At 46.5% G+C, this 24,684-nt stretch overlaps 1 protein-coding gene across 1 annotated transcript in view; it reads right to left on the bottom strand.

Moving 5' to 3' along the window:
* si:ch211-186j3.6 (neural-cadherin) overlaps positions 1-24,684 on the bottom strand; it is a 250,418-nt gene that overhangs the window by 32,646 nt on the left and 193,088 nt on the right. The window contains exons 28-32 of the mRNA XM_068575994.1: positions 23,577-23,704; positions 18,750-18,877; positions 17,763-17,886; positions 12,575-12,755; positions 8,836-9,002 (exon numbers count right to left, since the gene is read on the bottom strand). Of these exons, the coding sequence (XP_068432095.1) occupies positions 8,836-9,002; positions 12,575-12,755; positions 17,763-17,886; positions 18,750-18,877; positions 23,577-23,704 (728 nt within the window). The remainder of the gene's footprint in view (positions 1-8,835; positions 9,003-12,574; positions 12,756-17,762; positions 17,887-18,749; positions 18,878-23,576; positions 23,705-24,684) is intronic.

Below are 24,684 nucleotides of genomic sequence, written 5' to 3'. Positions count from 1 at the left end.
TGTCGGCACACACACACACACACACACACACACACACACACACACACACACACACACAGGCATTGCGTTGAGGAAAAGATTTTCGTGAAGAATTGATGAGGGGGAAGAAAGTGAGAGAGAATTCATGGATGCAAAGTGAGGATGAGGGAGTGAGGAAGACATGTTGACAGAAGCAGCTGTTTCCTCCTCCCTCAGAGCGCGACATGGAAACGGTTCAGCTTCCTGTCTGTGATGCTCATAATCACACGTCCATCAAGGAGTAATACTCATTTAAAACCAATCCAGGAGGCTGTGTTTCTGTGTGTGTGTGTGTGTGTGTGTGTGTGTGTGTGTGTGTGTGAGAGAGAGAGAATAAGTCTGTTTTCAGAGGGATGGCGTGGCGGGTGAGTCGTCCTCATTTCAATTTCATGCCGCTTCTTCAGAGTGTCCCACTGAGCATAATTTTCTCCCCTCTATCTTTTGCCGCCACATAAAAACGGGACTGAGAAGGGGAGGAGAGAGAGAGAGAGAGAGAGAGAGAGAGAGAGAGAGAGAGAGATGTGAGGAGGAAGGAGAAGTAGGTGGCAACCATTAGCGCTCCCGCTCCAACTCGACATAATAAATATATTTTTTTGGAGGGGAGGAGGGACAACCCATCAGCTGTCATCTCTCTGCCCCTTCACCACCCTGTCTGTACTCTCCCTTTACTCTCACACCATCCCTCTCTCCTCCACCTGTCTCTCCATCCCACCCCCTCCCACCTGGAAGCATCTGGGATAAAGTGCTGACGGCTCTGAGGCTGTTTAGCCGGAGCGCCGCGGCTCGTTTCAAGGCTCTGCGAAGAAATATTAATTATATTTAGAATCCGCTGGGGCGGCGCTTTTTTAACCACACGCACTCCCCGCCACCTGATTTTACCCCCAATTAAAGCTGAGCGGAGCGGAGCAATTTGGCTGCGACTCTGACTCCCTGGGCGCCAACAGGTTCAAGGGTGTGTGTGTGTGTGTGTGTGTGTGTGTGTGAGCGAAGGTGTGCGCCTGCAGTTTTGGAGTAAACAGTCCCACCGCAGGGGGGCGGGTCCAATCCCTTCAGACGCCGCCCCGTGCTGCAGCCCCGTGCAGATGATGTGTTCATCCAGCTGCTTCTCATGATTAAATAATGCCGCGCAGATACAGATTATGTGCATACATGACCGGCTCATGCATATTTTCTTCCCCTTTAAATTGCGCTTGGGAAATGAAGACGACCTCTGCGCTCATCTCCAGTAACACATGCAACAGGTGTTGCTTCCCCCTCTGGGTCTGACCTGCAGGCTCCGGCTTTAGAGACTAGTTATTGATTTAATTATATAAAATATATATATATCGTTACGCTGAAGGGACAATTACACCACTTTACATGTTGATCAGCCCAGAGGCAGATGATCCGGTTGTGTGTCGATCTGAAGCCATACCAATGTTTTTCTGGAGAGAACTTTAGAAGAGAAGTATGACTATGCTTAATACATAAAAACAATCTTTACCCAAGTTCATTTCCTTTGTTTTTCTGGATATTTCATCTGAACTGCTCTCATGTTCTGCACTCAGCTGACCGGCTGCGCTCCAGCTGCTTCTGTCCTGCGTGTCTTTCTTTAAAGGTTTGTGATTGTCATTCCCCAGTCAAGGTAATCTGCCTTGTAAAAAGAAATGAGCCAAACACTGTGAAGCTAATGAAGCAGTAAAATAGCAAAGTGACTTCGAGCCCAGCGTGATTTTAATGACTTATTTTAATAAATGCATTTCGAGTCATCAACACTGGTCGTGGCGCGCTACTGTGGTTTTGAAGAAGCAAAGTACATAAGAAGTGTTGACAACGTGCAACAGACTGTGGAGCAACTTGTGAATGACTTTCTGTGAGGAGAAGCCCGTTGAGCTCTTTTCAGGGCTTCTTGTTTCACTCAAGAGGGCAACGGTAATAAGTGAGTGCACAATAGAGCCCTCTGACCCTCCTTACACCTCGTCTTGTAACCAAACTCCACGATTTAACCCGATTACATTCACACCTGCTCTTTAGAAGAGCCTCCGGTGTCCACACTGAGATTAAACTGCGCTTCGATCGCTTTGTCTTGACGGGCCGAGAGGAAGCCTCCAGCCGAAGCTTCACGTCTCTGTGGGTTCCTGCTGCAGCGGCGCTTTTGGGTTCATACGTTCACTCATTCCCTGAGACAGATGTCCCGGTGAGCGCAGGGTTCGCGGTGGATGTTTTGGAGCGTGATGCATGGATGAAGAAAGAGAAATGGATACAGGGTTCCTCAGCGCCGCACGCTGCAAAACAATATGAGTTTGACTTCCAGGGGAAAAGCATTCTGGGATCTTCTGCCGATCCTCCACATTCAAAAAGCTGAAACGGCAGCGAGCGTTCACGCTCTTTCCTTCCACATCCTCGGGTCCCTCGGTCCCGCTTCAATCACTCACATCGGGGAAACACAAGCATTCAGATATTCGTTCATTTTATAACTTTTAGGACGATTTACAGGCGTCTCTTTCCCAATCTGAGTCTACGGGAGGAAGTCCTCGCGGGCGCTTGGTGACAGATCTGGAGATTGTAATTCCAGCGTTTGGCCACGATGTAAAATTAGCTTGAAAGCTCTGCGCTGTACCTGCTGCTTTGTGTGAAGTCCACCCGGAGCTTCCACCCTGTTTTTACAACGATTCCCACCAGCGCCGGAAGCGTGCAGGATGAAAACAGGATGTTCGTGTGTCTACTGGCGCCTGCGGCGTTGCAGCAGCAGCAGCAGCCACGTGTGCAAAGTCAGCCGTGACCTGAACTACATGTGAGGAGAGCAACACGTTGCTGGAGACGAGACAAGGAGAGGATCCCCTGCTGGCTTCACACCCGTGAAGACGGACAATTACCAGCACTGCAGTCTGCTTCTCTGCAGGGCTGGGGAGAGAATTTCGCCCCAAACAAACTATAATCTTCTTGATTATGACATGTTTGTTGTTTCTGTGCTTTTGCAAAAGGCGTTTCCATGCGGTACAGTTTTAATTGGCTGGTAATCAGTCAGAGGGAACGGCTGACATCGACACAGAGGACGAAGGGCGGCGCTGACGATGCTCAAGACTCTCTTCCCATCTTCTGATCGGCCTTTTGTCTATATTCATAATTCTCAAGTCAACTTCAGAAAGAAAGTTATCAAGTAAGATTAAGATACGTCAACTTACACTCATTTCAACTGAATCCAGTGAAGGCAATAATATTGATCTAACAATCTGTTAAATCTTGAATAATATAATACATATATACAACATAATATATATTTTGTGTGTTTTACCAACAAATCAATGCATCACTACAGAGAGAAACATTTTCTACGTCTGATTATGAATGTTTTAGTTTCTCCAGGTGAGTTTTAATTCATTCACTCTTAACTCAAGGTCGGTGCATTAATACTTTGAAAAAGAAAAGTACTTGCTAAAACTTTGTTTTTTTAGGTGAAAAGAAATGTCAGACTTGGAAAATGAATGAGCAGAATCTTTTTTTCCTCTGAACATTACCGATTTATTCTAACTCGGCCGTGTTTTGTCTCCACAACACAAGGCTGCTGGGATTCGGATCAAAGCAGAACGGCCATGTGGCGGCAACCCTGAGAGGATCAGTAGGATGAACAAAAGCAAGAGCGAGGAAGGCAAATTGAGGAAAGAAAAGACAAGAAGGGGCCAACAAAACTGAGATAATGAAGAAAGCCAGAAACAATAAAGATATCTCAGACGACACACCATTAAACTGCACCTTGCTCTCCTCTGCAGGAGCTCCCATTGGCTCTTCCTGCATGTCCGTCTGAGAGGAAACCTCCACCAAAGAGATGCACATACAGTACATTCATGCCCGACTTCCTCAACATGGTTATCTTCACACACCAGTTCAGTGACTGCCTCCATGTCCTCGACATGTTCCCAGAGTTCAGGACATTTCTGCACAAAGAGAGTCGCATCCTGACGTTGTGACTTCTGATCTCAGGGTGAACTCCCTCTTCTTGTTTTTAATAGAAAAGATAACTGTGCTTTCATTATTTTTACATCAAGACCTGTTTGAAGCCTCGTGAAGCTGAGGGAACACCAGGTGTGAGCTTGAACGATGACGATAAGAACCGGCGGTTCGATGTCAGGCCCCTCGTCATCAGTCAGGGACGCTGAGGCGATCACTTTCATGGCAGCTGGAATCAGAGACTGGGTTTCACTCTGCACGAGTAAAATGTGGAGAACTTGTGTATAAAGTACATATAAAGTATGTATAAAGTATGTAAAGTAAGACAAAATAAGATAATCCTTGATTAGTCCCTCAGTGGGGAAATTACAGGATTACAGCAACACTGCTCACAAGTAAATAGAGATAAGTAAGATTCAAGATGCTTTTACAGATAACAGTTATTCTACACAATGAAAAGCTTGTTTTGGGGACGGCTGCGCCTGCAGCAGTCGATGCGTGTGCTCTTCCATCAAAGCGTGCTGAAGGTGCACAGACGTGACACATTGAAGGTAGAACATCAACACGCAGAGGAAGTGTTGGAGCTCCACCAGAGGGACGAATGACATCATGTCTGTGATACATCGTTTGTCCACAATCTGAGTTCTGGGGTCCAAACCCACTTGGACGTGTGTGCCGGTGGATGAGCCTCAAGCTCCGCCTCCACACGCCTCGTCCAACCAGGATGCAGAGCACCTCATGCGGCTTCCTGCAGCTCATGAGCCCGCTGACCGGCGGCTCTTTACAGACAATCACAGCAACCACGGAGGAGATAAAGATGTTTTTTCTGACACACAGATCGATGTGATTGTGGGCGAGATGGTCCCCGAACACTCGTTCCCTTCTAATTCCTCCGTTCGCGTCGTCCTCCAGCAGCGCCAGTGCATCCATCACGGGGCATTAAGCGCGGTGTCACCGCAGTATAAATGTGTTTACAGCCATCAGACTGATCGCTTCACAACTTGGGAAAACGGCCGCAACAATCGGCGTCGTACCCCACCTTGAGATATCGTTTGAAAATAGAAGTTTGATGGGCGAATACGAAGTATTTATTCATCCACGTTATGGCCAACATGACCTGCATTGAGATTAGGACGCATATCTAGAGCTTGAACGGGAACAAAATACACAGATCTCTTGCTACTTATTCCTATTTATTGGGTTTTTTATTTGATTGTATCTTCTTTAGTAGGCTGTAATACTATAGTATTGCTCTATAATATATCATATAGCAGCTGCCTGAGGCGTTGGAGATGTTCATCCATCTTTTAAGAGCAGAGACCCGGTCCAGATGGACAGTGTGAAGCAGGAGAGCACCAGGAGGTGTTGAGAAGGAGAAACGTTTAAGACTCAAAACTATTCAATTTGACATCATTGTTGGATCATTTTTATTACAAGGATGAACCCCCAAAAAGCTCATTTACACCTAACAAGGCCTTGGGCTAAACTAAAACGTTTAAATAATGGTTCAGTGATTATGTTTCTACCCAAAAGATGAACAGTTTATTTCACAAAAAGGCCGTGAACGTCGTATCAATAACTCGCAGCGCTGGAAGCCGATCGGTGGATCGTACCGTTGTGTTACTAATGAAGCTCCAAAAGGTTTGCAACGCTTTAATATTCAACAGCGTTTGAATACTTTGGAGTGGAGATGTTCTTTAGCTATTAATGCTTCAGGTACTCAGCACATTTACACTCATTTTGACTAATGCACACGCACACTTCCATGAATCAACAATGAATCAAACAACAAATGGTTAGTTGGTTGTGTAAAGAGCAACAACACACCCTCGCATAAGAACATCCCTCTGATAGCTCCATGCTAGCTCGACGCTTTCATCCTCATGAGGAGGGGAACCGCAGGAACTCACAAAACGCTGCAATCAGTCCTCCGAGGGGAAGAAAGCAATATCGTTAACTAACCATGTTGTTGTAATGCAGGGCACACACAAACAGCAGAAACAAAGCGCGCCTCACATTGTGAGTCTGTCGCCAGCCAAGAGTAACGCATACTAATTCCTCCCTCTGATTAAAAGCAAACACAACTATTACAGTGAAGACAAACATGATCCAAGAAGGCAATGCGGTTAGATTTCTGCCAGGGAGCATTACAGCAGTTCCAATTGTTCCCTGATGGGGTTATTTCACAAGATTACACACACGTCTGCACCCGGGGAATAAATGCACCGTCTATTGTGGATAAATGACGTGAAGCCGCTCCCCGATGTGGCGGCGCTGAGGGAGCGGGGTGACATTTAAGAAGAAGGAGCGCCGGCGAGGGTGAAAGGGAAGGAGAGACAGACGCTGACGGACGGGATCAGAGGAGAGGGTTCACCGCCACAGCGGCTGTGGGTTTGCATCATCATCATCATCATCATTTCAGACGCGACGCTTGATCGATACGCGCGGTCTGCGGCGCGAGAGGACCGCCGGGGAAGTTATTGTGCAGAGTGTTAGTCAGGGGTGGAGAAGCAGCGGGCGGAGGCGGGCGAATAAAACAATATGAGAGCGCGTTTCAAGTGTGAGCGGAGCAAAATAACAGGGGGAGAAAATGAAGCCCTCAAGACAAATAAGCAAATAAAACGGTTATATTCTGTATTGGGTCCGGGCAGAGTGCCTTCAACGTCAATCTAAATCATTCGCGCTGCAAATACACCGTCCTGTAGGAGGACCTGGCTTTTCTTCCACTATAAATTAAGGCGACGCGTTGCTTTAACTCTCCTAAACTCCTCTGGGACGCCGCCGGCCTCGGCTGCAACCACCGTGTATTCTAACGGAGGCGATGAGGATGGAACGAGATAACTTATCCACTGGTGCCAACTGTCTCGTGTTATCTTGTCAGGAGAGACAACGCTGCAGTTACGGAGGACACATTTAGAAAAACGGGCATTTTAATATTGACAGGAGATATTAATGTGATTACTGACTTTATGATCATCTCAGGCAGTTTGTTTTGACACAACTGGATGCAATATTTCCTGCAGTGAGAGCGCTTATTGAAATGATTATATTATGTATAAACTGGACTGATGGGACTTCAGCCTCGTGAAACTTTGCGGCCTCAGACCTCGGTGCACTGGCGATACGAGGTGAAGGCGTTTCAGCAGTTTTCAGAACAGAAAGCGCAGAAGAATCAGTCAACAAACACAACCCAACAATCACCACATGTCAAATGTTTTGATGCTAATTCATAGCGCTGCTTCCTCTACGTGCTCTTCAAGGTCTTCGTGTCCGAGACTAGATTTGTTTTATTTCGTTGAAGGGTTTCATTAATAATATCAACCCAGGTTAATGCTTAAAGACTATTTATGGAACACTTTAGTAGATTATTAAATGTAGGATAATAAAACACAACTCACAAAGCTAAAAGAGAGGTTCATGAAACAGAATCATTTTCTTTGTAAAGTGTCACGAGAACGTAAAACAAAGCCGCATCAGGATGACGACACAGCCCATAAACATGCGTACTTATGTACATTCACAACTACACTTTATACTTTGAAACCTCAAGCAGCTCACAGAAATATTGAGCCGAAGCGTCTGAAGCGTTAGCATTGAGACGCTGGAGGACGCACACGGATCAGCTGGACGTTAGGAAGTGAAAAACGCGTTTTTACTAACTCATTAAAGCCATTAGCATGTGTTTGTTTTACCAGAGCACTTTTGAAATGTAAAACAACTGTTTTCACAACACCAAGAGAGAAACACACACACACGCACACACACACACACACACCATTATTTTAATGACGGAGCAGCTAAACCTGCACAAACAAGACAAAACGAGCAAAATGTCGCTGCAGCTGTGCTGCCAAACAGTTTGTGTGTTTATTAAATGAGGCAACATGCACGGTGCATCATGTGATGCAACAATGTAGCCTCGTGTATGAAACGAGCCCACAACACACAGATCCACACACACCGCCGTGAAGCTGTTGGCGTTGGAGGGAACTGAAGCACAGATACTAAATAAAGGTGTCACACGCAGACTTTCCCCGGATCACAGAAGCAGTAAATGATAGTTTTTATTTTTCTCCGACGTTGTTCTGCCGACGGAAAGGAAACATTAAGACTTCTCCGAGTGGATCATTGCACTCAGCCACAAAACTGTACGGGCATGTTTGTGCTGTGATGTCATTAGTGCAATATCGTTTATGAGTCCGACCTTGAGACGAGGCGGAAAGCGAGATGAAGTGACGCCGCTCACGGTGAACGCCGAGAGCGGCCGCCAATGAAGAGCAGAGGAAGTCGGTGCTGAGCGCAGAGAGCGAGGAGATCTCACTCCCACGAGTCTGAGAGGAAGCAGGAAGCAGGAAGCAGGAAGCAGGAAGCAGAGCTCGCTCGTTGACGGATGCAGAGGGACGGCTGAACACGAATATAACTGGATAAAACATGGTCGCTATCAGGGCAATGACAGCCATGACAGAGAGAAAGCAATCTTCTTTTTTGTTTTATCTCCCCCTCAGAAATAAAGAAAATAGGTGTATCTCAGATAAATGTTGAAATATACCTTTAAAGGGTTATTGGGACGATATAATGTGATACACCATTCAGCTTTTATGACTTTACAGGGAACATTTGGGCTTGTTTCAATGTTGTTAACAACCTGTTTACGGCCCGGCTGCTCGAGAGGTCACACGACAACAACAGAGACGCGTTTTAGTTTATGAGTCAAGAAAATGACTGCAGCTACTCGCAGGATGGAAGAAAGAGGAGAGACGTCCATTACGCTCACAAGCAGACACAAACAGGCTGGATGTGTCTTCACAGGCAACACACACACACACACACACACACACACACACACACACACACACACACACACACACACACACACACACACAGCCTCACCTCCAGTCGGATGTATTCACTCAGCTCCTTGGAGATGAGGTTCATGATGGTGCTGCTGTGTTTGCGGGTTCGGACCAGGACTTGAACCCACGTCCTCCGGGCCGGCAGCGGGGACGCCAGCTGGTAGTGAGCGTGACTGTGACCGTCAAAGGAATACTCCGGGGCCTCTGGTGGTGACACACACACACACACACACTATTCAGTCACGTGGCGATATTATTGACAATAAACAGGTTTTTTTTTATCCAATTACAAAATGTTTCAGTCCAGACAGGAAGTGACGTCACTTCTCGAAAACGCCCCCACCCGAGAGCTGGTGGCACCACAGAATATGCAGAACACACAGGACCGCACATGCATGCCTGGTGGAGCTGGTGGTGGAGCTGGTGGTGGAGCTGGTGGTGGAGCTGGTGGTGGAGCTCGTGTTATTCCTCCTTCATTCCCTGCAGTGTGTTGTGTGCAAACGAAACCAAGCACAGCTAAAATGTTTCTGAAGCCGTTCTTGCGTGAGGCTGAGTTTCCCGCCCGTCTCTCTTAGTCTCTCGTCCTGAAGCCCGGCGGCCCGTGAGGTCCCGCTTGGAGGCGACGTCGGATCGCACATGTTTCCGGCGTCTTCCTCTCTGCACGCTGAGCATCCGCTCAGCTAGCGGCCGCTCAGCTAGCGGCGTTGTGTCTTTTTGTGCTGCTGTTTATCGAGGCCACGGAGCTGCAGTGTGGGATAGGGGATTTGTGTGGGATGCGGTGAAATCCAATCCTATTAACACTATCAATTTTACACTAATAATCGTTCCTTTCTTGAACAGATAGGTTGCTCGGTGCAGAAGGATGTGGCGTGCTAAACCTGCAGCGAGGGGGTGTCGAGTAAAGCCCTGGTGGACTGTTTGAAACATCTGCTACAAAAAGGAAAAATAAATAGATTTAAGCTGTTTTCTGTTGCTTAGATGTGCTGTTGATACTCTTTGCATCTTCTAAACACACACACACACACACATTGATAAGGTGGTACCATGATGTGGCTGCAGTGAGCACGTGTTGGCCGTTTACCTCGTGATTGTCTCAACAACCAAAAACAAAACGTGGAGTTCGTCCTTGTGATGTTTTACATTTTCTCCTCCAAATTGCTGGCGAGCAGCTTTCCATTGTTTCCTCTGAGCTTCTGCAGCGCTCTGGGGGAAGAGCAGCGCCTCATTGGAGGTTGCAGAGCTAACATCTGTGTGTGGGAGCCAGGCGGCGTGAGCTGCTCCATCACAAGTGTTTTCTGTTCCTTTTACGCCTCCGATGAAGAGCAGCCGCTCCCTAAACTTTGTCTCATCTCGTGGGTTCAGTGAATGGAGTCACGGCAGCAGAGCGATGACGTAATGCACAGCGCTTCTTTTCTTAAAACTTTGTTTTCACACAGGAGGTTTCATAAGTTTACACATTGCTGGATGGATCATGGAGGTGATGGGAGCCCGCTCATGTTTAGAGGTTCTTTACCTGCAGGTGTGTCGACTCTGCAGAGAAAACAAAACATGAGGAAAGTATCTCCAGGAACAGGTGAGAGCCGTACTCGTCTATTTTTACATTTTGAACCGGCAGCTGCCTCCCCGGTGTTGTGTTTACATAAATAAAGATGTTTGCGTCACACATTGAAGCATCCAGCTTCGTTAGAACACAGGAGACGATGTCTGACGCTCAACAATAACTTAACATGTCATGATTTAAGTTAAGATGTCCAACTGCTGCATTTATTTAATATCATTAACATTATTATCATTTATATTCACGTTTCTGCTCTCTGGGGAACTCGTGCTGTTCCATCGGTCCACTTTAATCACATGTGTTTGGCATTAAACCACATGCTTTTATTTTGTGATAACAAATACTAATACTACTACTACTACTACTACTACTACTAATACTACTACTACTAATAATAATAATAATCAACATTAACATTGAGCCGAGACACTGAAATCACATCTGCATCTCCTCCATCATCTCACCGCGACATGAAGCAACACACACACACACACCTCTGCACACACACACACACACACACACACACACACACACACACACACACACACACACACACACACACCAGCTGAGATGCTGTTTATTATTTTCCAGCCGAGTGCGGCGGAACGTTGCAGCGAGTATCTTTAGATTATTTAAATATTAGTGCGGCACAGGCCAGGTTTCACTGTTGTTGTTGTTGTTGTTGTTGTTTTTGTAACATCTATATTTCATGTGAACTGCAGAAATGCAATTTGACACCAGGTGTGAATACACTTCAGCTGGCGCATCTCCCGCCTCCATCCGGCACGGGGCAGGTTGAACAGACGTCGAGAGGCTCTCCGGTGGAGGATCTGTTGTCTGTCCAGCGTTTGTATCGTAAACGCTGGACAGACAACAGCAAACGGGAGAAAGAGACACAACACAGGCCTCCTGTTGCTCCGTCGCCAGCAGGAAATGATGGTTTGAGACGTTGACTGAGGAGGTTTTAGCATCCGTGTGAAGGCAGACGTCCACTTTATGCTTGTTTTGCTTGATATGAAACCCGATGTAAAAGAGTGTGTGTTGTTTGTCATTGGTGCACTTATGGCACATGACAGAATACACTAGAAGATCTGAGAAACTAACTCTGATTGACAATGATGGCCTGAAAGAAGGTACATCCTCCTGAGCGAGAGGGCTAACAGGAGAAGCGCCAGAGGATAAAAAGACAGAATGACGCTTCAAGCTGTCCAGAGAGAGGCTGGTCAGCGGCCATACCCTTCAAACGACGGCGCTCTCTTCACCCCGCGAGCGTTCTGTCATCATAACGCACAGCGCCTTTTCAACATGAACCTCATTCCTTCATTTTTATGTTTACCGTGTTAGGTTCAGGACAAGATTGTGGGTACTTTTTGTACTTTTAAAGATTGCCTCAGTGATTGCCAAAAGCATCCACGTGGCCCTCTGGGTCATCGACTCCACAGCTTGTCGCTTTTTCCAAAGATATGAATCCTCTCATGAATGTGGAGAATGACTCATTCACATTTTCTTCCTCCGTTCACTTGAGAGCGTCCCTTCTGGACCGTAAAGATCGCAAACTGCTGCAGTCAGCAGAACGCATCTCTGGAGGCGCCCTCCTCAATCTGGAGGACGGGTAAACGGGGAAGTGCGGGGGGATCATTAAAGATCCCATCGCAGGCCGACAACAGCCTCCTCCAGCTGCTGTGTGTGTGACCTGCACATGCATCCGTCTGCAAATAGAGTTTGATACCCTTCAGGCATGAAGTCTGAAGTCCACTCAACCCTCTTCTAGGTTTACTGAACCAGAGGAGGGAGGGGGGGCTACTGAATGTTTATGAGGACATTCACAATAACCGTGTGTCAGCTAGATTTAATACAGCATTCAGGACTGACACTTTACACCGCAAATAAAACAGGAGTTTACTTGCCGCACATCCCTGTGAGAGGAAACAACCTGTGAGCTGTCTCATAATGTCCTCTGTAATCGTCATCTTGTTGGTGTGTGTAATAGTTACCCAGCCTGTAAATCCACATAATTAAATAAACAGGCTCATTTTAGGGGAGAAACTGAACCTTCAGACCCGAATGCTGCGCCCCATTTAGCTTCAGTGCGACTACCAACTCATTCTCCAACGCCGATGAGCAATTATGCCGTCTCTTTCCATAAATGTTCTCTTCCGGGACGCCTGGCTGGCTTTGTTGTTGTTTGTGCGCTCGTCTGACGCGTCGCTTTGCTTACCCTCTTCACACTGGTGCCCCGCGTACCCGGGCACACACTGGCAGCTGAAGGAGCCCCACTCGCCGTGACAGCGGCCCCGGTGGCCGCAGGACGGGTAGCCCATGTTGACACAGCTGCTGTCGGTGGTCGGGCAGCCCGGAGAGCTGGACTGGGAGTCGGCCGGCGAGCCCAAATCATACAGCTGGAAGGGAGGAGATAGGTGGAGAGGAGAGGGGGAGGAGGGGTTGTGAGAGGAGAGAAAAGGAACGACGAGAGGTGGAGGGAGGAGAGATGGAGATGTGGGCGTGGGGGGGGGGGGACAGAGAAAGGATGAAGAAGAGGAGGAAGAGGGAGAGATGGAGGAGAACAGCGTTAGAAAGTAAAGACGAGTAGAAGAGAAGTCGGCAATAAACAAACAAGTTGCAGCAGAGAGAAGAGAAACAGGTCAGCAGTCAGCGGGGGAGTCAGAGTTTGAAAAGAAGACATTAAATGTAAAATATATATATATATATATATCTCAGAAATCTTCAAACGTGTTGAAGGACATGAGCACTGTGGCCTTCTCTAATCCTCACTCTCCGTCTTTCTTCCCGCAGCGATGAACTCAAACACTGGACCGATCTTCTGAGGGACGAACGGCCGGGAGAGAAAACCTGAAGGACGGCCGAACCTTGAACGCCTCCAATGTGTGTCCCTCGCTAAAGCGCGCCGTAAAAAAACATTAATATGTTCAATCTCGTCTCTCCCCCGACCGAACTTTATGAGTGATGTTGGCGCCGAGGACGGAGGAATGCGAAAGGATCGTAAAAGCTGGCGGCGAGTCGCGCCGCCAGGGAGGCGCTGATTGGCTCTGACCTCCAGCGATGAGGCATCTTCCTGGTCGCTGACCTTTAGAAAGCGACACAGCTCGTCCTGTTTGATTTGGATCGATCGCGTCGATTGCTGGGAATCGAAAAAAAAACTGACACTATAGACGCATCGGGGCGTCTGCAATTGATTGGAGTGTGCATCCGTGTCGCTGTGGCGCGTATCTGTGTGTTTGAGCAAAAGATATACGAGCTGAATGCAGAAACACACCGGCGTCTGCTTGAATTGCAAATGCGGGCTTCGGCTGAGAAGAGTGTCGCACGCCCACACACACGGCTCTGTGGGCGGCCCTGTTGGTATTTGCCAAGAATAATTCCAGGTGCTGGGTACAGAAATGTCTCACGTCCACAGGAAGTGAAACACACCAAAATGCAAAGTGTAGAGCTGAGGGCGCTGCGACTTTACACCCACGGGTGAGTGATAAACTTTTCATCCCAAAAATATAACAGCCTCCGCTCCTCAAAGACGCTTCCCACTCCATTTATGGAGGGATTTTCTCCCATAAGAGCGCTGGCGAGGAAACTGATGAGGATGATGACGCTGGCCGGGTGAGGCTGCTGTGATGAAGGGGTTAAAGCCAGGGCTCCGTGCAGGTCAAGATCCACCAAAATGAAACCTGTGAAAGGGACCTGGCTCCGTGCACAAGGAGCATGTTGAGACGAGTTGGAAAGAGAATCGTAAAGAAAAAGAAATGCTTCCTATTTCCCTGAAACACAGCATTGTTTCCCCGGCGGACATGCTCTCTGCATCGGCCCTGGAACGTTCTGCCTCTGCCAAACTTTCTGCTGAGCAATTTTGATTCAAAGCAGCCGGCATTCAAGATGCCATTAGCAGAGCCATTGTAACCGCAAAACCTCCACACTTAAAAAATGGAGTGACAGTTTTGTCAAAACAACCGAAAAACACGGTCGCGGTGATGTTAGACTGAGAGCCGAGGGGAGAAAGACGAGCCGAGTAATGACAGGACGAGGATGGGAAGAGTTAAAACAGACGACGAGGAATGACAGCCGGAGGGGGAGAGACCCAACTCCAGAATAGAAACACAATTATAAAATCAAAAAAAAATCTCTTCCTGTCTCTTTTCCAGGAGACGGCGTCACATTCACTGCTGCCGTTAGCTCGCTATGGTTTGCTTTTCTTCTTCTGCACACACGCAGCGCTCACTGGTCTCACGCCGCCGTGCGTCACCCTTCAGAAGGCTTTGTGGAGGCGACGGGGTCCTGACACCATGACTGTCTGTTTGGTAACGTCCAGACGCCCACCGGACACACAGACACCTGATCACCTGATCACCTGATCACCTGATCACCTGCTCCCTCGAGTCCAAACGGATCCTGACCGTTAGCTTAATCAGGGCCGGCTACAGTACAACAAGCTAATGCTGCGCTCACAACAAAAGCGTTGCAAATTTGTCGCGCGAGTAGATTGCATGAAGTAGCGCAGGAAGCGACTTCATTCAGACGCTCCTCAACACGTAGAAAGCAGAACTCGTGGTTACTTCAATGGTGGACGGCGGGAATAGTAACTGATTTTACTGAGAAAAGCCACAGAGGTAAGCATTAGCGTTGCTTTGGCTAACGCAAGTAGCTCGCTCGCTAAAACTCCGTAACAAAGGAAAACTAACTCTGAATAAAGAAAAAACTTGACTCTGTTTCATAGGCCTGGATGAAATATATATATATATATATATATATATATATATATATATATATATATATATATATATATATATATATATATATATAAAAGTTGTTTGCAATTTGCACGTCATCATTTATCCTCCGATATGCTACTGTATGAATCTGTTCGTGTCACTCACGTACAACCATGTTATTTTTAATGATGCTAAGATTTTTTTTCATCCAATTACTCGTTCTGACATCGTGATCTCACGCCCGCCTCTCAAAAGGCCACGTCCTCTGACACCTGAGCGAAGCGACAGACAAACATGGAGAAACAGACGACGCGGTGACTGTCGATGTAATCCACCGGAGAGAAAAAACTTCATCCAATGTCGGAACACGTCCATCAACATTACTAATCATCAGTACGCCCACTGCTGCTCGCTCTGTGGAGATTTATTATCCTCACGTCCGCCCACACGCATCATGTGGATTCCTCTCATTAGTGTGTAGGGTTTGTGTAGCCTCCCGCCACGTCTGCAGCTCAGGTACCGCTCACCGACGGCAGTACAAGCCTTTAAGCGTTGCAGCGGGAGAGACGTATATCATTTTATATTCCCGCTCTCGAGATGCTCCGTCCTAATGGAGCTTTAAAGGTCTGCTGAATGGAAATGGCAGCGAGGGTTCGCGCGCTCTCCCGGTGTCTGTGTGGGTTTTCTACGAACGCTGCGGTTCCCTCCCGCAGTACAAGAGACAGTAAAGACATGCCGGTGAGCTTAATTGGTGAATTGAATGCGAGGGTGAATCATCGTCTGTCTCTTTGTGCCGGCGCTGTGATTGATTGGCAGCCCTAAGGCCCGCCTCTCGGCTGGGAGGGGCTCCAGCTCCAGCGCTGACCCTCCACAGGTGAAGTGCGTATCGAATGGAGACGGATCATTTGTGTTTGAGGAGGGAACAAGACGACCGGCCCTGGAGGCCCCGAGGCTCCTCACAGAACCACTACGAGGCGAAAGCGGTCTGAACTGGCCGAGTGAAGGAGGACGAGGCTTTTTTCCTCTATCTGAAGGTAACCGTCGGTACAACATGTGTCTACTTCAGGGGTCGTTATTAGCTCACACGAACACACTCGCGTCACGGATGGAGCACGGGTCCTTCAACACGAGTGGCCGAGCACAAAAGGGGGAGAGAACACAAGGCCACGCTCACACGTGCAAAAGAACTGTTAAGCAAACCTTCAAAGAGGAACAAATATAATCTATAATAACAAGCTCATCAGACATTTTGAGATTCTACATGAACACTGTTATGAGTTTGATTGGCATCATCATTGGCATCATTAGTGTAAATGTAGATACATTATATTAGTATTCAACAAGTTGTTCAATGATTTAACTGAAGATGTTTTTTCATCGTGACAATGATGCGACGAGAGGAACAGATACATTTCCTAAAAACTGGATCCTGTTTCTCATTAAATGGAATAGATATTGATCAGCCATCATTATGGTGGAATTTATATTTGTAGGTTTGAAAAAAAAAAAAGTGTGGTGCATCTCTAGCGCCAGATGCTTTTGTATATATGGATGCATGCATTTAGTTTCATGAGCATCGTTCTCCACACGGCTTTGTGAGTCCATGTCGAGATAAAACATGTGACTGATGATACGTTTGACCGTCCACTTGTGTTTCCTTATGCATCCATCCGAGATCATTTGAAAAGCTGTCTTCCCTGAAAGCGTCCAGCGGCCCTGCAGGACCAGGAGTTTCACTTCTCTGATACTGGATTTGAATCAGTCGCTGCTGCAGAGCTCAAAGCCACAAGAAGCAACAGCAGAGCGTCGTCTGCCTCCAGTGAGAGCGCCATGAAAGACGAGGAGTCCCGCTCCCCTCCCACTCTCTTGCTTTGCATACAGAGATGCAAAGATTCAGCGATCAGATTGCAAACATAATTGAATGCAGAGGACGTTTCATAGCCGGTGAAACTCGAGCCTTCATCACAATGTGAACTACAAACACAAGCAAAGAAGAAAGGGAGGAAATATCTGCAGCAGCCTGTAACAAAGGGAGCGTTGCTGCACATTAACAAGCATGATCAGTGACATAAACATGTCATACACAGCAACATGTCCTTGGATATCTGTCCAATTCATTTTTCATAATCAGGGACGTCACATCTCAACCCTGTTGGCTCCGTTTGATAAGAGTTATAAATAAAGAAACTTGACATTTATGTCTCAATGCCAGTTATATCAGGCCAGACGCAATTCTGTTGGACAGGCAGAGACAACATTTCTCACTCTGTTTTTTTATTTTATTTTTAAAGCCAAAATTCAGGCTTTAAAGGCAGCGGGTTCACAGAAGGATGTGACACCTGAGGCCTGTGTTCACGCAGCGGTGATGTGGGCTTTGTTGGGCTTGGCCTCAGATTGTCACGGTTGAGCATGAAGTCCTTGACTTTTTAACTCAGTAAAGGGTCACTTGAAAGTCTCCACTTGGAGATTGGGCGGGAAGGGGAAAGAGTTTATATCCTCCTTGGCTCTTGCTCTCACGTGCGAGCTACTAGAAAGCTGTCTGAGGCTACAGTCCTTCCTCTCACACGGCACGAGGCGACTGAATGCATCTCATCCGCCACGGTGCAGGTGCGTGCTGCCGGCGCGCTCGCGGCTGGACGGCTCTGCGCAGGTGTGTGCACGCATGTGTGTGTGTCAGCGCGGCGTTACCTTGCTGTCCACGACGAGGTCCCGGATGCAGCCGGTGAAGTGCTTGTGCTGGATGTGAGGGTAGTCGTAGGGGATGTCCTCGTTCACGCCGCCCAGCTGGAGCACCTGGCTCATGTTCAGGTGTCTGGAACACAGAGGGACCGGTAACGCACACAACACGTGCACTGCCATGCGTCTGTCTTTTGGGGACAATTGGAGGAATTCCCTGAAGAACCGAAGCGACATCACGGACGTGTCGACACACAAGACGTCACAACACCGGTAGAGACAGTTTGGAGCCTTTCTAGCTTTAACTTAAAAGCAGTTCCTCCTCTTATTCTCATCAAGCGTGTTCACATTGTATCACTGCAACGCAAACATGTCCGCCCCAAACAGAAGCTGATAAAATGTCTCCTAACATATTTGAAATATTTTTTTTATTTTTTTGTTCTCGTTGGGCAGACTAACAGATTCATTTAACCCGTTGAAAACTGGGGAAACAGTTTTGTCTCCAGACCTCCTTTCCCCTGTGTTTAAGTAGTCGCAGGAACCCCAAATTAATTACAATACTTGTGTTTATTGTATGTATTTGTTCAGCAAAGTCTTGGGAAAAAAATGTGTATCTGCAAAAAAATCCCTTTTAAAAGATATTTTGATGGTAACTATGAACATCCAGCATGATATGAGCCAGATTCCCCAAAAAAGCCTCCTGGAGCGTCAATAGGACACCTTTTTGGAAAGATTAGGACCTAAAGAATCAGAACCTGCAACAAAAATCACAATAAAACAAAGTCGTGTTCTGTAAGGAAGAAGTTTCAGTCAAAAAACTGTGTTGTTTGGTTCAAAAATGAAGAAAAAAAAAACGTTTTATTTGCCAAAAGATGGTCTGAATGGGGCATGCTGGGACTTAAAATGGACGCAGTAGGATTTTCACATTGTTTCCAAAAGGTTAAATAAAAAAGGTAAGTTTGGGCCCCTCATGCTGTCTGAACAGGTGACGTTGCGTACCTGTCGGCGTTGGGCGTGACGCCCGTCACCTCGCAGGACGAGTGGTCCTCGGTGGTCAGCCAGCTGCCGAGTCCCTCCATCTCCATCACCGCCGCCCCCGAGCAGCGGTCCAGAGTGAAGCGCACTTCCTGCGGAGAGCACACGGACACGGACGCGCTGAATGGAAACCCGACGCAATAACAAAGGCTCCCACCGCTCCGTGCTGTTATAATGAGCGTAGCGCGCACGGCCGTGGAGCGCTCGCCATCATTACTCACATTTACGACTCACATTTCTTACGTTAGTGGATATTACTCTGCTGCCGCTACGTCTCCTGCTGGAGCGCCGAGGAGGAAACCTCTCCTCCAACCAGCGTGGGCCAATAACTGCTGGATTTACACGTTAAGAAGCCGTGACGACCGGTTTCCAGAGAGGGATCGCTTCCCATAAACCGTTTCACTGAAACGCTCTTTCTTCGTTTGCGCTCGAAGAAAAAGAAAACGGTGAGATGAAAGTTACGGGAAAGGAAGATTCTAACACGCATAATAATCTAGGTTTGTGGAGACGTGTGGTTGATTTATTGTTCTTTCTTTCACAAACAGTACAATGTAGCTCACGCTAGGATGCACATGTTATTATAACAGTAAAGGCCTTTTAATGGACTGCACATGCCTTTTTTTTTTTTACCCTTACTCGATAATTCCCCTAAACAATTTGCACAATAATCATCACAATTACTCTGCTGGTTGACAATACCCAGCGCATTAGCATTCAGGTCCAAAACGTGTGGAAAAGCACGAATTGTGTCCACATCTGTGATAAAAGCTTGTGTGTTGTCACAATGCAACCCAGAAAAACATGTTTATGTTTCCCAGGAGCAGGTAATATAATCTCTAAAGAACTCAGTTATTCTTAACACTTTGGATCGAGCTAGATAGACCTGATTAATAAACATTATGCCGAGAACATTTTAGTATTCGTATCCTAAATCCCACTTGTTTTTCTGTGTGATGAACCATATTTTTCAACATTGCACTTACATGTCGTGTATTTCTCTCCGTATTTCACCTGTTCACGCTCACCTGGTTGGAGCATTAACATAATCAATGCCACTAAATGAGTCTCACTCACATGAATTTGAAACATAGAGTCAAGAAAAAAATACTCCAAAAAAGAGAGAAATGGCCGCCCCGTGGTGCGAACCGGTGACGACCCAACAGACTGTCATCACAGTGTGATTGTGTTCTCAGAGACATAATAATTATTGTGCTCCGGACAACAACATGTTTTGTTCACCTCCAAATTCAAATCAGTCCATCCTTCATTTCCAGTTGGACGCCCTCAACATAACAACTGTTTAAAATTGTGTTACGAGTCAGATGCTAAACTAAAGCAGGCAGCCGAGGGGACGACACAGTGAAGGGAATATTACACGCTCGGCGACGCTGTCAGAGGACGATCCTCTGGACGGCCACTCGCTTAAAGACCCAGGAACAGATGTGAGGAGCAGCTGCGGCACGCAGGAGAGGCTTTTCTTAACAACGACTGGACCGTGTAACGCTGCACACACACCTGAATATGCCAACAACGTCATAAAGTTCACCTTCCTCGTGGGCGCGGCCGTGTTTTTATCTCTTTGGAGTCGCACGACGGAGGCACGTCTGTCCCTTAAAGCGTTTGATTTGACTGTCACACAACAGGACGGTAAAGGTATCGGAGACACAGCAGCTCACTTTACAATGAGGTGGATGTGCAGCCGTCTGCAGGATTATATGGATAATGTATATATATACTATGAAATATGATTCTCTACGAGCTTCAGGACCAGCGACGCTTCAGACAAAAACACACCGCTCTGGCTTCAGTGATATCTGATTAATGGATCAACGCGGGGTTCAGACATTGTTGACCGGTGGGTTTCCATGACTTTAAACCCCTTTTCCATTACTTTTTAATTGTGAAAAGTCATGAAAATCCACTGGTCAAATGTTTATGAACCCTGCATTAACATTTTGAACAGTGGATGTCCATGAAAAAGTGATAACATTTGACTTTTACAGGACTTTAAACCACATTTCCATGAGCAAACATTGTGTGAAATGTGTGTGTAAACAGTAAAAAGTGATAAAATGTAGGATTTAAACTAACAATGAGGATTCAAAGCATACAGTAAACCTTAAATGACTCAAATGAATGAGACAATAGTTTGATTAAAATAATAAACATTTATATAGATGTCTGTATGTATGCTGCTGATATTTTGAGACTCTTTTCTTTTAAAAGCAGATTCATTATTTCATGAATGAATAGAACACATTTACAGGACTTTTACTACACTTTTGGGGACTTTTAAAGCTCCATGACTTCTGCAGGTTTTCCATGAGCGTCAGAACTTTGTGATCGTCTTGTATCGTGTTATTTTTTTAATAAAAAAGGTCCAGGTGGGATAAGCTGCTGCAGAGTATTCAGGACAAAACAATGTGTTGTACGATAATGCCATTGAGGTGCAGAACAATCCCTGTTGTAATAATACTAAATAAAACAATTGTCTCAATGCATTATTGTACTCATGAATGAAGCCGCTGTGTTAGCTCAAAGTCCTGAGGACTCCTGCATGCGTCCGTCTGTCCTCATCTCAGGACAGAGCACACCGGCTCAACCTGAAGCCGGTCTGCTTTTTTCATGCCAGAGACACAAGAAATACTCAAAAAGCTCGTGCCTTTCTGTCTGGTAAAACAAATTGCACACATTTCCTCGGCATATTCGAGGCTAAAAAATGTTCCTGATGGAATTATTAAAGTGGTTCTCCTGCACTCACGCCGGAGCAAACGGAGCTGTTCTTTATCTTTTGAAAGACGGGTTTGGGAAAAAACTTTCAGTGTGACATAAGTGTGATTATTCAGGTTTAGGATTCTGACGGGCTGAATATGAAAAGGCTTCAATTTTGGTTGAGTGCTGACAAAACTCAGTGCTTCTACTGAAGTGGTCCTCATGTACGTTGGGACGCCGGCTCAGAACCGGTTCCAGCCGGTCCAGCTGCTTCCTCTCACGCGCGATGCTCATTGATTAAAGTCCAATTAGTTGAGCGACAAAGTCTAATCTCTGTAAACATATGAAGATAACATATGTGTGTTGATTAAAAGCTGAAGTCGGTGGGTTCAGAGTAACACTAAACTCTTGTCCCGTCTGCATTCAGATGAGGACGAAGAGATTAAGATGTCCTCATGAGGTTGAAGTTTTTAGGATGGGTGAAAGCAAAGCCTCTAAAAATAGCCTCTCTGACTGCCGCGGTGATATTTAAGAGACAAGAACACTGAGGCCGTGGTTACGTGCGAGTCCTTGGAGGTGAAGAGCTGTAAGCGGTCCTCAGTCAAATGAAGATTAGCTTAATTTTACTCTAATTTAATTCACTTCCAAAGAGCCTGAGCAGAGAATGTCAAAGGAGGGCCATTGCAATCATTTGTCTCCCTCTCACCGCTATTGACTCCCTTTGCACTTTACATTGCAGAGAGTTCTGCATTACTAATCACCCTCTTCCCCATTCGGAGGCCTAATAATAGGATCTAATCGGCCTGCACGGGGCTACTGAGAGTCCATGATGTGAGCGTTTAGGAACCTCAGCTTTAAGGTTACAATGGACATAAATGTGATTATGTTAATCGTTCACAACAATGTCAGGAATCATTCATTTAGTGAGCCGGATACGAACATTTAGCTCCAGCGATCGATGCTGCACGGCGCCCTGATGCATGTGCAGCGTGTCCAGGACACTGGTGGTGTCTCGCCACTCACAGCAACTAAGGTTCACAATTGTGCAATATATATATATATATATATATATATATATATATATATATATATATATATATATATATATATGTACATATATATATATATATATATATATATATATATATATATATATATATATATATATATATATATATATATATATATGTATGTACATATATATATTTTAAAGGCCAAAACTAATTGTGCAAGAAATGTGGCGTTACCCGCATGATTTAGTCCAGTGACACTTTGCATCTCCTTCACTAAAGAACACAAGTAAACCTTTGGACAGTGCAGGTGAGGTCACAGCTGGTGAGGTCCAACGCGACCTCACCAGCTGTGCATCCCTCTGTTCTGTTTGAGGCATCTTAAGGTGAGGTGGATCATTGTCGGCGTACACAGTTTCCCCCAGAGCAGGAGAGTCACATTTCATCCATATGCCAAAGACAACACATGCATGTTTCCATCCAGGCTGGGGGACATTTCCATGATGCATCTCGGTGCCTCTGCGCTGCATTCGAGTTGTGCACAACGCCGTGTCCTGTTCAGAATGCAGCTGCTGCACCGGCTCTGTGTGCAGCAGCTGCAGGCTGCATGAGCCGGTGTCAAACGGAGGCCAAAGGTGTGGGCGGATGTTCAGTAAGTGCAAAGGGAAGAGTCAACGCGTGACCATCAGCAACACACACACACACTGTTGTTATTGTTGCCTCATGCAAAAGCATGCTCAGGCTCATATTACACATACAGAATCATTGACACCATCACAGCTGAAATGAAATTCATTCCTCATTGACAACGAAGCAGTTGCTTAAATGTCTCTGATGCTTTTGGAAGCAGCACATCTGATGACACACTCAGCCGTTCATACTGAAATGATGAGCCAGCATCCATTTAAAATATCTCAATGTGAGTAAACATGTCTTGGTTCTCGCGGTGAAGCGGCGCGTGGGGTCTCTGTCATCTGCCAGTCCAGCTGGGCGCGAGCACACGTGGAGCTAACGTGCTAACTAGCCAGATAAATGGCGGCCGCTGTTTAGAAAAGGTGAAGCGTCCAACCTTGCTGTTGCTGCGGACATCCAGCCGATGCCACCGTCTGTCTGCCACGTTCACGTTGCCTGGCAACTGTAGCACCACCGTGCCGGAGCCGTGGTTGATTTTCAAGGTGGGGGTCCCGTCTATTAGCTCTGGATGGAGAGAGACAGGAAGAGGCAGACAGGAGGGTTGGGGAAATCACATCGGAAATCATTAGACTTTAGAAAGCTTCTGAAGCAGCGTGGTGACTAAATGATACATGCCAGAGAGCGAAGTAGTGCTTAAGTGACGTGTCATTGAGTGCACACTGTGGCGCACAACCTGCCAGATATCACCTCTGCATATCAGCTGTAATGAGGATTATTATATAGAGCTCTTTCTAATGCAGTTTTTTCCCCCCGTCACGTCCCGTGGCAGTCGACAAACATCAGACAAAAGTTATTACATTCTATTTTCTGACTTACTCAAATGGCAAATTAAAAGTTAATGAAGTGGTGAAGGCTGCTCGTGAGCTCGGCATCATATTTAGAGGAGTTAAGGGAAGGCGTGTCTGGCCATCCATCATCGTGCATGCTGAACGTTACAAGTTCCTCCAGACCGCTCAGCATCTGTGCTTGTACTGGGACAGCGTGTACTGGTTTCACACCACAGCTGCTCGTGTTTAGAGACCACGAGAGCCAGGGCTGGGAGTCCGTACTCAATAAGGCATCATGGGAAATGACCCAGTCCCAAGTACCATCAAGACCTGTCCCATGGCTCATAGAAGAGGATGCTTTGCTCTCGTGGAGACGGGTCAGTAACCAGGTGGTTGCTTCACTTTTATATCCTGTTTAAACTCAAACCAGAGTTGTGGATGTGGAAAGACTCACGCAGGTTTTGATGAGCACTGAAGCGTGTTTCACTTCAATCAGTGAGTTAACTTTACTGTCACACTGCTAACTTTACTCTGGCTGGACTCTGGTGGCTTTGAGAGGCGTAAATACATTGTATGTTCATGCATTAATGAATTATAATAATTGTCCAATAAATATATATTCACTCCCTCGTGCGTTAGCATCGCAATGTAAACATGGAGAACATCAGCGTATCCTCCCAGGTGTCATGTTTCCATCACTGCTGACATTTACAAAGA

Source organism: Clinocottus analis, unplaced genomic scaffold, assembly GCF_023055335.1.
Source record: "Clinocottus analis isolate CAN_PGR_092001 unplaced genomic scaffold, fCliAna1.0.p SCAF_1, whole genome shotgun sequence".
NCBI lineage: Eukaryota > Metazoa > Chordata > Actinopteri > Perciformes > Cottidae > Clinocottus > Clinocottus analis.
Note: the sequence above shows the minus strand (reverse complement) of the source record. Positions and strands in the feature narration are given on the sequence as shown.